At 44.6% G+C, this 12,878-nt stretch overlaps 1 protein-coding gene across 1 annotated transcript; it reads left to right on the top strand.

Moving 5' to 3' along the window:
• Positions 1 to 254: 254 nt before the first annotated feature.
• FGF3 (fibroblast growth factor 3) lies at positions 255 to 6,788 on the top strand. The gene is made up of 3 exons (XM_059848161.1): positions 255 to 504; positions 2,246 to 2,349; positions 6,456 to 6,788. The coding sequence occupies exons 1-3, from the start codon at positions 255 to 257 to the stop codon at positions 6,786 to 6,788; spliced, it is 687 nt and encodes a 228-aa protein (XP_059704144.1).
• The last annotated feature ends 6,090 nt before the right edge of the window (positions 6,789 to 12,878 follow it).

Here is a 12,878-nt window from a genome sequence, read left to right as displayed (position 1 = left end):
AGCTGCATGTAACACAAACAGCTGGGACTCTTCGGTGGCCTTTGCCGATGTCTATTGATTTAAGTAAATCTGAGACAGATAAAAGGGCCAGATCGACGCTGATAAAATCTTGCCGATGCGGCGCGGCTCGAAGCAGCGTGCGCTCGGCATCTCCGGCGCGCTGCTAGCAAGACGGCTTTAATGGGATCCCTGGTGCCACTCGCTGCGAGCCTCGCTTTCCCCAGCAGACTGAGCGCTGCGGCCACCATGCCACAATGGTTATAATTTGGATCCTGCTCCTGACTCTGTTGCAGGAGCCGTGCTCCCCGGGGCGGGCCGCGGCCGTGCCCGAGCCCGCCGGAGCCGCCCCCCGGCCGCGCCGGGATGCGGGGGGACGCGGCGGCGTCTACGAGCACCTCGGGGGAGCGCCCCGGCGCAGGAAGCTCTACTGTGCTACCAAGTACCACCTCCAGATCCACCCCAGCGGCAGGATCAACGGCACCCTGGAGAAGAACAGCGCCTTCAGTGAGTACCGGGTTCGCCTCGCCCCGCACCGCTGCCCCCGGGCCGGGCGGGGCGGGAACGGGGATCCCTCGCTCTCAGCAGCGGCTCTGCAGCGGCCGCTGGACGGGGCGGACGGGGCGGTGGTGAAGCTGCTCCCGCCCTGCACTGCCCGCCCGTGCCTCCTCGGCGGGGACCAGGGGTATCCTCCAGGGTCGGGGCTTTGGCCCCCTCCCCTCCCTTCTCCTCGGCGTCCCAGGAGTCGCCCCGCTGGCACCGCCGGACGCGCAGCTCCCCTGTCCTGGGGCTGGCAGCATCCCTGGCCCTCGAACCGGGCGGGGAACTCCCGAGCCCGCCCTGCAGGGTGCGGGGACCCGACCGCCAGCCCTGCCCCAGCCCTGCCCCAGCCCGGCCCGCCGGTGCACGGCATCTCCTGGGGCCCATCCCGGAGCCCTTTGGAGCTGCCCGCGGGTCCCCGTCCCGTCCCAGCTTGGCTCCCGCGGGGGGCTTGAGCCTCCGCCGGCTAAATCACATCTGTCCCCTCTGACATGTGCCGGGCAGCGGCGGTAATTAGAATGAAAGCGGATATGCCGGGAGTGAGGGGGTTTGTGCGAGGGCGGCAGGAGGGAGGAGAGCGGGGCTCAGCACCGGGGGAGCCCCTGGCGCCCCCGCACCCAGCCTGGGCACCGCCACCCCAGCATGCGTAAATCCCGCCTGGTGATGGCACACAGAGATAGGGAGACCTCAGGGATGCGTCTGAAGTCCATAAAGGAAAACCACTGTTTCCTAGAGAAATCCTCCTGGCTGTCACAGCCCGGAGGAGGCATCCTTCAGCAGCGAACCGGTGCCTGATTCAAACCAGCTGTGCCAAACCCAGCCCAGCTCTCCCAGAGCTCCCAGCAATCCAGCTTTGCACAGGGAACGGGCCCCAGCTCTGCCTTCGGCCTTTTCAAAAGGCAGCAGGGGATTGGGGTGCCAGGGTCACCTCTTGCTTTCAAGCACTCATAGAAAGTACAGAGCCATCAGGCCATGGCTGGAGAACTGAGAGCAGGGTTTGAGCGAGCCTGGTGGAGAGCCATGCACGTACAACAGCCTCCTCTGAGTCATTTGTGCCTCCAGGGGTGTCCTGGCACCTTTGACTGCACATTTGGGCAGGTGTTGCACCGGCCTTGCCTGCGACACTTCTCGTGTTACAGGACCCCACCTTGGATGGCCTGAAAAAGTCCTCCCTTTTAATTTGTCTCAGACAGTCGTACAGTCCTTGTCTGGAGGGCAGCACTGACTTCCTAAATCTCAAGTCCCTTTCATGATTATGTTCATGGCTCTAAAATGCAGCAGCCTTGCTCTGGTTCACCCTCTGGAGACCTCAGCAAGGGCTTTGTCCTGAAATGGGGAGCTTTGTGACTGGCCTCAATAAGTCAAGAGCTCTTGTGTACCTAAGCATTAAAAAGGATTTAAAGTTTTTTATACACATATAAGATTAAGTGAACCTCTAGTTCAGTGTCAGATCTTTTCCATTTTTGAAAGAGCTCAATCTCAATCAGACATCTTGGGGTTTCTTGTCCACCTTGTCTTGAGCAGTTTCCTCATCATCCTTGCTTTGTATTGTTTCAAATAATAATAATAATTTCATTCACATGATTGCCCTGATTTTTATGTGAGCAAGTGGTAGCTGTGAGATCACACTCCTCAGGTAAGCAGCCATGCAAATGTATCTCAAAAAATTACACCTGAGCAATAACACGTCTCCTAATTCTGTTTCGAGGTATTCTGGAAATAACTGCTGTGGATGTTGGAATCGTTGCCATCAAGGGCCTGTTCTCTGGCAGATACCTGGCCATGAACAAGAGGGGCAGACTTTATGCATCAGTAAGTTTTCTGGAAGCCTGGCATGTGCCTGTCATTTCCTGTGGGGGGAACAGGTCTAGTGGGGAGCACTGATTTCTTATAAATCCACATTTCCAGAGAAGAGGTATAGCTACAAGAGGTTTTTGCCTGAAATTCTTACAGACAACCAGTGAGTGCATTCTTAAAAGTGGGGGAAAAGTTGTGTTCTTACCTTCTTACTGCCTGGACAGCCACAGGTATGTGGAATATCAGAATTGTCCATGTTTTATATGGATCTTGGATGCCTGCAGAGACATGTCAGGGAAAGAGTGTCCACAAGTAACTGAGCATTGGTGCTGCAAGAAAGCAGCCTCCTGATGGGAGTTTCCTTGCACAGAGCTTATGGCTGGGCAGTGGAAGGATTTGCAGTACTAAAAGGCAGGGCTATGCAAGGAAAGCAAAAAGGAGAAGGTGCAAGAAGATAAAGGTGAAAAGAAACACCTTATTTTACTCCTCTGACCTAATTTTTTTTCCTTGATCTGTGAGATAAAATCTGGGGTGTGCTGATGTAAGTGGGAGCCTTGCCTTCTCAGCCCAGACAGTATTTCCCCTGAGTGAATAAAATACTTCAGCCTAGACTTCTTCACACTCAGGGACATACCAGGGCACGTTTGTCAGCGTGTACCACACACATTATCTCCCTGCTTGAGTTTCTTCCACTGTCTTTGATTACATCCCAGCAATCTTGTGATCTCTCACTGCAGGACAGCAAAACTGTGCAGTTTCCCCATGAATCCTGGGGCATGGAAGCAGGTTTGAAGAGGGGAAATATGGCTGTGGTGAAATTTGCTCCCTCCTAGAAGTCATTAGATGTAATTCTGTTGATTTGAGCAACAGGACATACCCTTGAGCAATGTGATCTTTTCCCATCAGGACCCAGTGTAGGTGACACAATCAACTCTGTCCCTCCCCAGGTTGACACCTTTAACTCCAGCTTTTCAGGAATGTTCTGGCAGTGGCAGTTCCTTTAATGTGCCTCATGTGATACTCACTGATTAAGGGGACTGTGTGTAAAGATGAGTGTTCTTTGCTACTGCACACTGCAAACGAGTTTGGCCAAGGAAAATGCAGCTGAAGAGGAATGAGGGCATGGTAGCTCTGCTTGCCGAAGTTAAGGCTGTCCAGTTGGATGCTTCTGGTTAATATTCTGATTGAAATGGGTGTATTTTTCAATGGACCTCCTTCATCAGTTCAGAGCCAGCATCTGCCCCAAAGAAATTTTTTGGACTCATGGTTTTTTTTTTCAAGTTCTTTCTCATCTTTCTCTCTTTCTTCTTCAAAATAGGGTTTTTTTCCCTTCAGATTACTTGCACTGAATTAAAATAAGACTAAACCAATTCTGAGCAAAAAAAAGCTCCTCTCCTAAAGTGCAGAAAAGCCAGGAGCAGGACAGCTCTGAGACTTCTTTTCTCCTGGACTTCCCTTTCTGGTGGTAGGAGCATCAAGCCATCTCCTGATTGTTCATCTCTGGTTTGTTCATCTGTCACTAGCCAAAGAATATCAGCCATGGAAGGTTTCTGTACAACTTGAAAAGATAATTTGTCCCCTTCCAGCTCAAGTTTGAGAGAGACTGGTTCAGGTTTATGTTTCAGAGCTGGAGGGACAATCCAGGCAATGCTATTCCACTGCAGCTTTTTTCACAGGAGCGGGAAGGGGGGAGGACTCAGCTCAGGAGAAACTTCCTGTCTTTGCTTGCCTGTCCAATGACTTCACTGCCTTCACTAGCCCAAGACCCTGTGCAAGACCCCTGGTTAAAAAACCTGGCTAATTCAGGGATTGTTATCCAGGGAGCATTTGATGAAATGGTATTGGAATAACTTCATTATCCCTCACTTCACCCATTTCCCCATGTCAACAAGATGGGTTTGTTGAGTCTGCAGAATTCCTTTGTGCCCTTGGCAGATTGTGACAATCCTCTGGATTTATCCTGTGTGAGAAACCCTCCCCATCCAGAAGGGAGGCAGGCAGCAGGACAAATCCACCTACATCTGGTGGCTGTGTGGGCTCCAGCACCACAGCATCTGAAAGCCTTGTCCTTGCAAGGGAGGGCGCTTCCGTTGCACAGCTGGGAAGCCAGGACATGTGGAGTCTTTTAAAACCTTGTTAAACGCTCATCAATGTTTCAGGGGAGTGAGCAGCACTAAAGACAAGTTGCTCATGGGGTCTGGGCTTTTCTGGCTACCTGAGCCCTTTCCACACCCTCCAGACAAGGAAAAATAAAAACCCATGGTGGTGGTTTCTATCTGCCTCTGTGCTTCCCACATTTTAGATCCTGAAATCTTAATCCCACAGGTGGAGCAAGGGTGGGTTTGGAGTTAAGGAAAGATGGGCAGTGTGGGGGGTCCTTTGTGTGTGCTGGTTCTCCTGCTCCCAGGGAGGGGGAAGGAGTTCCTCGTGCCAGGCTTTAGCAGAGAGGTCTCCCAGTCAAGGAGCAGGTGAAAAGGGGCAATTTTGGACAGATGATGTGAAATGTGAGCAACTGGGACAGGTGCGTATTGTGCCTTACAGTTTGTGATAAAGGAGCAGCCTGGCATTTTGGAGGGGCACACTGGTAGGCAGAGTGTGCTTTCCTTTTGTTATGCTGACAGAGAAGCTCCATAAAGGTATGTTTTACTGCTCAAACATCCAGTCTGAACTGGATGTGACAGACTGCAAGTGTATCTAATGACTAATACACAAATTGAAGAGACACTTTTTACATTACACTGCAGGATTTTACCTTTTCAATAGATAGCAGAGGTTGATAGGCAGCAATTAAATAATCTGTCCAGTTTCACAGCTGCAATAAATTGATAACCACAAAAAAAATTACAGCTGAACAATCAGTAGAGCTATTCACTCCTATTCGCATGCCACCTTTTTGTTTTCAGTTGGTTTTGGGGCTGCTCCCTAGGGTCTCTGGTGCACAGAGTGTGCTCACCCTGCTGACAGGGAGCGCCTTGCTCAGGCTCAGCACTTCCCTCCTGCCTTCTGTGGTTTTCTTACCAAGTGAGTTGCTGTCCTTATCCTAAAACTGAGGAGAGTCTGGCTTAAGATTTTTTTGTTGCCACATTTCTCTTCACAGAGAAAAGCAAGGTGCAATTCTTCTCAAGAATATTTCTGGGTTTCACATGCTCCAAACCTCAGAGAAAAGAAAAACAATTTTTATCTCATCTGCTGTGCCTGTGTTGTGCCAAAGCAGAATGCAATATGGAGATTGTTAACCCACAGTGATGGTGTTTGCTTCCTTAGCCTGTCAGGGCCAAGTGTGTGTGTGTCTGTGTGTTGGGACTGTGGGCTGACAGTCATGAGATGCTGTGCAGTTGTGTGCTTGGCAGATTCAGTTTAGATGTAATGTAATAAAGTGTAATATAGCATAGAATAATAGTTTTATAAGATAATAATATATAATATGACAATATCTAATATAATATAACATAATAATAGTATAATAACTATATAATGTATAATATAATATAATATAATAATAGTATAATAAAGTAATTAATTAGCCTTCTGATAAGATGGAGTCCTCCTCATCATCCTCTCCCCTTTGTCAGGGATAAATAGTATAATATATATATAAAATATATATAATATAATATAATATAATAATAAAATATATATGAATATATAATATATTAATAGTATAATAAAGTAATTAATTAGCCGTCTGATAAGATGGAGTCCTCCACTTCATTCTCTCCCCTTCGTCGGGGATAAATAGTATAATGTAATGTAATGTAATATAATGTAATATAATGTAATATAATGTAATATATAATATAATGTAATATAATGTAATATAATGTAATATAATGTAATATAATGTAATATAATGTAATATAATGTAATATAATGTAATATAATATAATATAATATAATATAATATAATATAATATAATATAATATAATATAATATAATATACATAACGTAAGATAGCATAATATAATATAACATAATATAATATAATATATACTATAATAATAGTATGATAAAGTGATTAACTTGCCTTCCAATAAGATGGAGTCCTCCTCATCATTCTCTCCCCTTTGTCGGGGGTGAAAATATCCACTATATTTATTTTTTCCCCATGTTTCCTCCCCAGGAGAGCTACAACTCAGAGTGTGAGTTCGTGGAGAGGATCCACGAACTGGGCTACAACACCTACGCCTCGCGCCTGTACCGGACTGTGCCCAGCCGGGCGGGCGGCAGGCGCAGGGCCAGCGCCGAGAGACTTTGGTACCTCTCCATCAACGGCAAGGGACGACCCAGGAGGGGCTTCAAAACGCGCAGGACACAGAAATCCTCTCTCTTTCTGCCCAGAGTGCTGGATAACAAGGACCACGAGATGGTCCGGCTGTTCCTCAGCAGCACCAAATACCGGGAGAGTCTCCTGAGAGCGCCTGGCAGGAACCAGCGCAGGAGGAGAGGGCACTGATGGGCTGGGATGGCTCGTGGTGGGGCTGGCAGGGACTGAGAGGCTGCAAAGAGCTACCAAAAGAGCTCACAGCTGGGATTATACCAGGGGCATGAACAGCCACAGGTTTTATAGGCTGTGTGAGAGAGCCAAACCCACATTGCTCGCTTTTAGCTGCTGTAGGTTTGTTACCTGTGGGGAAGGAGATGGGAGGTAAGCTGAGGCACATTCAAAGGTAAATCAGCTGGGTGTAATAATTTGGCAATGACTTTCATGTTTCCTATCCTTAAAAAAAATATATATATATATATATATATATATATATATGTACGTATGTGTATATATATATTTTTTTTTTTTTTTTCAAGTATTTTCATTCTAACCTGCCATAGGCTATTATCTCAGTGTTGCCCTCCCAGACCATATGGATATTTAACACGTACCAAATTTATGTCCACAGAGAAGGTACAGTGCTTTCATGGCTCTTCTGGCCACCAGAGGCTACATTCTTATTTGTACATAACAGGAGTTAGAAAACTGGTGGTTTGTTTCTTTTAATTTACGTATATTTATTTTTATTTTATGACCACCCATTGTCAATTATACTTTTTCCAAGACTGCCCAAGAAAAGTAAGATTATCAGCTGCTTCAAACACTTCAATGGACCTGCACATTACCAGATTATCCTTGATTTTGTTAAACCAAATCTCCAAGATGCCTCACCTTGTCATTTAAATAAATGAATGGTGGTAAAGTGGCATTTGCATTGGTCAGGCTTTGGCAGTACAAATCTGTTTACCAACAGATCAATACTCTCTTAGACTAGGTCTCAAATGGGTTGTGTAAGAGAGTAGGTTTGCCTTGGATATTGGGAAGGAATTGCTCCCTGTGAGGGTGCTGAGGCCCTGGCACAGGCTGCCCAGAGAAGCTGTGGCTGCCCCATCCCTGGAAGTGTCCCAGGCCAGGTTGGATGGGGCTCTGAGCAGCCTGGGATGGTAGGGGGTGGAATGGGATGAGATTTATGGTTCCTTCCAACCCAAACCATTCCATGCTTCTATGATTTTTTTTCTGCTGTGATTCTTTTTCTGCAAAGCTGAGTGGGGTCCCCATCACAGATTCAATTTTTGAGCAATTTTAAGCTTTAAACATTTTTCTTGGTATCCAGGAGATGACAGAGTAGTACAAAGATTGAGATGTGCTTGACAAGCACAAATAATGGTCATTTCAGGGTGTTTTGGCCTTGTGCTCTTCATTTCCCAGCATAACGCCCTAATAGTGGAGAGCTGGAGAAAAGAAAGACTGCACTGAAATAAACACTCCATCTGAATGTAACAAAAGATATGTAAGTTAAATCTGACATTTCAAAAAAACAGACAGGTGTGAATCCCATTCCTGGCCATATTGAGAAAAAAGGTCTTGTTATGGGCAGCTTTTGAATAGACCCATTTAAATGTGCTCATTTAAAACTAGGTAGGGAAAATTCTTTCTTTCAGCAGGAGGTGAGATCTATGAGAGAGAGAAGTAAGATGAGTTCACAGAATGAGGTGACCAAGCCTGGGTTTAGCACTGCTTACTTCTCCATACAGGTAAAACCAGAAAGGTGTTTTTTATATCAAATAATGTGTTCCATTCCTTCCACCCTCCTATCTTTTCTGTAATATTCTAACAAAGGAGGAAAGTATGTTTCAATAAGAAAGTCAAAGTTCCTTGATCTCCATTCTTTTTTATACTAAAATAATGCAAAAAAGACCCTTCAAAGATGTACATTAAATAATGGTGCACACAGAATAGACCTAGGTTTAAAGAACAGCAGAGAAAACCATGACCCATGGTTCCCAAATTGTCCTGTTTGTACAAAACAGCAAAAAATAGTGATGGGATCCTTGTGGAGTTAACCAGGCAGCCTCATGTCAGGAGCCACCGTGCAAAGAGGAAATAGAGAGACAGAAAAGGAAGCAGAAGAATTCAGTTTTTTTCCTTTGTTCACTGTCCTGCCAAGCACACAGGGCCCAAACTGCTGCAGGATCCAAGGTGCCTTCTGAAAGCTGGTCCTGTCAGGGAAGAAAATTAAGTTTTGCCTCCTGGGCATCAGGGCTGTTCTGGGGACACTCTTGGGTCTGCCAGCTCCCTGTCTCAATTCCCAGTTGCACTTCCCACTGGAGGTGGGAGATGACTGGGCAGGAAAGGGGGATACAGGAGCCCTGCCAGCTCTCCAGCTCCAGGAGCAAAATGCAAGGGAAGGAAAGTGTCAGCAAGCCCAACTGGCAAGAAAAGATCACATACAGCTGAAGGCTGAGAGACACTGTTTCCCTCAGGTGTAATTTCTAAATAAATCATGAAAAATATTTCTTTTGACCACTTTCAGATTTACTTGACCTCAGCTTGTACCAAAACTATGATCCATTCTCAGCTTTCTCTCCCCTAAAATTGCTGTTAATGTTAAGTTAGACTACTGTCTGCTTCAGATACTTTTTGATAGACCTGATGGTCTGAAGAAAATGAACAAACTCATGTTTCCCATGACACAAAGATGCATCTTCACCCCTGCTCCAAGTCCATTTCCTATCAAACGTTTGCTCTTCACTCCCAGCTTTTCTCAAGGGCAAGTTTTTTTTTTGTGCCAGCTGTATCCCTTGCTTTGCTGCACCTCTATTGTTACCAATTTTTCCTCCTGTTCTTTTCTCCTGCCTCTCTTTCCCAGATGGCCCAGCTCCCTACTATAAAGGATCAGCAGTGGGTGATACAGGAATATCACTAATTACAAAGCACCTTCTTACTCCTGCCTTTGTTTAGAGCTGTATTTCATGCTTGTGGGAATATTGTTTTAACAATTTTCCCATAGGAAATCACAACGAAGTTAATGAATTAAATTCTTATTTCAGTGATAGTTTTTGTTCCAACAAAGCCTAAAGTGCTAACACTGAAAAAGGAAGGAGAGGGGAGACAAAATAAAAAATACTTAATTCATTGGACACAATGGCATTTTAACTACTGTAGGTAAGTGATGATTTTCACATTGACCTAAAACAATTTCATCCACATTCTTAGGATTTTTCTTTGCTCAGTGTCATTGCAACAATTCAAAGGAGATGGCTTTGGGATTTGGCTTTTTTTTTTTTTTTTTCCTATCTTTTAAGAAACATTAATGTTCTTGTTGAAATGCTTTTCATTACAGACATTCATTTCTTAATATTCTTTTAGCAACCTTGAATTCCACAGTTCCCAGACACTGACAGGCTGAAATCCTATTCATGATAATGATCCCAGTTGTATTCTCTATCCCATTTTATTTATTTGGACCAGAACCATAGTGGATACCTTAGAGGAAGAAGTAGATTTGAGCTATTTTCTCCTTAGGATTAAAACATCAAGATTTAAAAGTTCCTTGGGTGAACCCACACCTTTCCATTGTACAGGCTGCTGCCAGGATTTTTTTCTTTTGTGTTTTTTGAGGAAGATGCAAACTTTACCCCTTTGGGAGCTCCAGAGTGTCTGCAAACTTCACATACCTCAGAGCACAAGGCTATTGCTGTTCTCACCCTGGAGCCAGGAGAGGATGCTCACCACAAATTCACTCATTCCATTCTCCTGGGCTGCCTACCTGTGGAGAGGGCTAGGATCCTTGGACCCTCCAGGACTCCCATCCACCAACCTGTCTGTGATTCAGTGATTAGCTGTCCTTAATTCAAACTGGTTATTAGTTTGTTCTCACTTTTGGATGTTCAGATTCAAGCTCCCTCTCCCAGCCCCTCTGATTTCTCCCCATTCACCAACGCTGCTCATTTTGGGATCGGTAGTTCTCCAGCCCACTCCAACCATCTGGTGTGCTAACTTTCTGTTCTCTCCCTTAAAATCACTTACTGCACATTCAGGAGAGTTGCCCAGTTGGCAGGTATGAACAAGAATGGAGCAGCTGGTGTACTTCCAAAAATTACCTGTGTTCTTCCAAAAATTATCTTTTCAGGTTGCTCTTCTGCACCATCTCTTTCCCACACTCTACAAGGCTTCTTTTCTTCATCCCCTTCACCTCCTCCTCATGGCAAAAGTCTTTCCATTGGCACCATTTCTAGCATTAGTAGAACCATTTCTTCACAGTTTTGTACTTTTAAAATCATTTTTCTGTAGAAATTGTACAAATTATGCAAATTTTTAACTTTCCCCCTCACTGAGACATTGTTTAAACAGGGCTTGAAATTCATTATCTTTTCACGAGGCAGAGGACAGTGAATTGAGAGGTTTTGGCAAAATTTTCATTTACTTGTTTCCAGACAGAAGATACACAGCCTGGTCTGTGACTTCTTGATTTATATCTGGAGCAGATTTTTTTAGGTCCTTTAACCCTTGCTTTAGCCCATCATAGCTCTGTTCACCAACCTCATGTGAAATATCCTGGCCTTTGGTGATTGTATTGGGACTTTTGTGGCTGTCTCTTGGTAAAAAGCAGGGGCTGTGCTTGAAACATGAACAGCTCCCCCATACCAAAGAACTAAGCCACAAGGCACAAATTGTTTCCAAATTTACTCACACATTTTTTTTCTCCACTTTCTAAGCATGGATCTCCCTTCTCTTTGAGGATCACTAATTTGTGATCCTGAGATTATATTCTGGTAATTCTGTAATATTTCTGGCTCTCTGTTTCACCACTTTATAGGGGTCTGATACTGGTTTCTAGAGCCCTGCTCCTGTTTCCTGCTTGCCTCAGCAGGAGCAGCAGTGAAATCCATTTGTATTTGGAAACTGCTTCACAGTTGTTCCCCCAGCATTTAGAAGAGAGCCTGGTGACATTTCTCAAGGTAATCTTATTTAATTCCAATGAATGTATAAAATCTGTTTTTCTCAGTCACCACAAGCATGAAAATAATGCTAGAAGGGATGTTTTGTTCATACTCTTTAACAGCACTACCCAGCCCCAAAACCCTCTCTGTTCTGAGTCCTTTTGTGAGCTCTTGGATTTCCTGCTTTGCTTCCTGACATTTCCACTTTCTTCTTCGTTTTTCTTCCACAGATGTACAACCCTCTGGGAAACAATAGGCAAAGAAATCCCTTTGGCCACACGTGTCTTCCCCTTGGATACTTGCATGGGGCTGGTGGTGGAATGGGGCTGGTATTAGTTCAACTATTCAGTGGACAAGGCTTAAGTGTGTCCTGTAATTGTCTGAAGCAAAGATGTGGTTACACCCCCAGCTTTCAGAAGGTTTTCTCCCATCCAGAGCAGCTCAGGATGAGAAAAGTCTTTACAACAAAGCTGTTACAGCAGTTGATATTCACCATCATAACTCTGATTCAGCCTCATCTGTAAATATGAACTCAGAGGAGCAGAAAAGTAAATATATTGAAATTGTAGCCAGGCAGGGCAATATATGAGATATCACAGAAAAATGCCTCTGAAAAACATTCTTTGAGTTGCATTGAAAACCTTCCCCCTGAGCACCCTGCCACCACTGAGCACTGACATCCAAAATCTCCTTCAGACCTAAACAATAATCTCAGAAAATAAAGCGGTTAACATCAACAATGAAAACTTTGAATCTTAATGCTAATTTGTATCTGATACAAAGTGCAAGATTCTTCATACTTGGATGCCCGTGTACCTCATAGAAACATGGAATTTTCTGCTGGGAAAAAAAATGTATAACACTAAAAATCAGGAATCCTTTTTCTGCCTCAAAAGCTGAGGGCGAGCACTAAAAGAGAGAAGTTTGCAATGAACCTCCTCAAAAATGAATACAGGCAAGTTAAGCCAAACCTTCCTAAGGTTAGTCCTAATAAAATCACTGATTGTCACATTGATGCAGCAAAGACATTTACACCTTTGGACTCAAAGCAAATGAGATCCCACATAACTTTACATTCCTGGGATCGAAATACTTCAATATCAATTTCAATATTAATTACCAGTGACATGCTGAAGGCCTTGTAAAGGGAGGCATTCAGTTAGGACAGCTGTTTATGCATTATTGATGTGCAGAATTGTTTTCTAAGAACCAAAGGGTATCAGCTTATTACTCTGCCAAAAAGATTTTCATAGGAACTGCTGATATCTGTCTTATCAAAATAATCTGTGCACAGAGGGACCTTACTGACAGCTTTTCTTCTTCTCCTTCTTGGAAT

The sequence above is a fragment of the Haemorhous mexicanus genome, chromosome 6 (assembly GCF_027477595.1).
Source record: "Haemorhous mexicanus isolate bHaeMex1 chromosome 6, bHaeMex1.pri, whole genome shotgun sequence".
Taxonomy (NCBI): domain Eukaryota; kingdom Metazoa; phylum Chordata; class Aves; order Passeriformes; family Fringillidae; genus Haemorhous; species Haemorhous mexicanus.
This window is presented reverse-complemented; position numbering and strand designations above follow the sequence as displayed.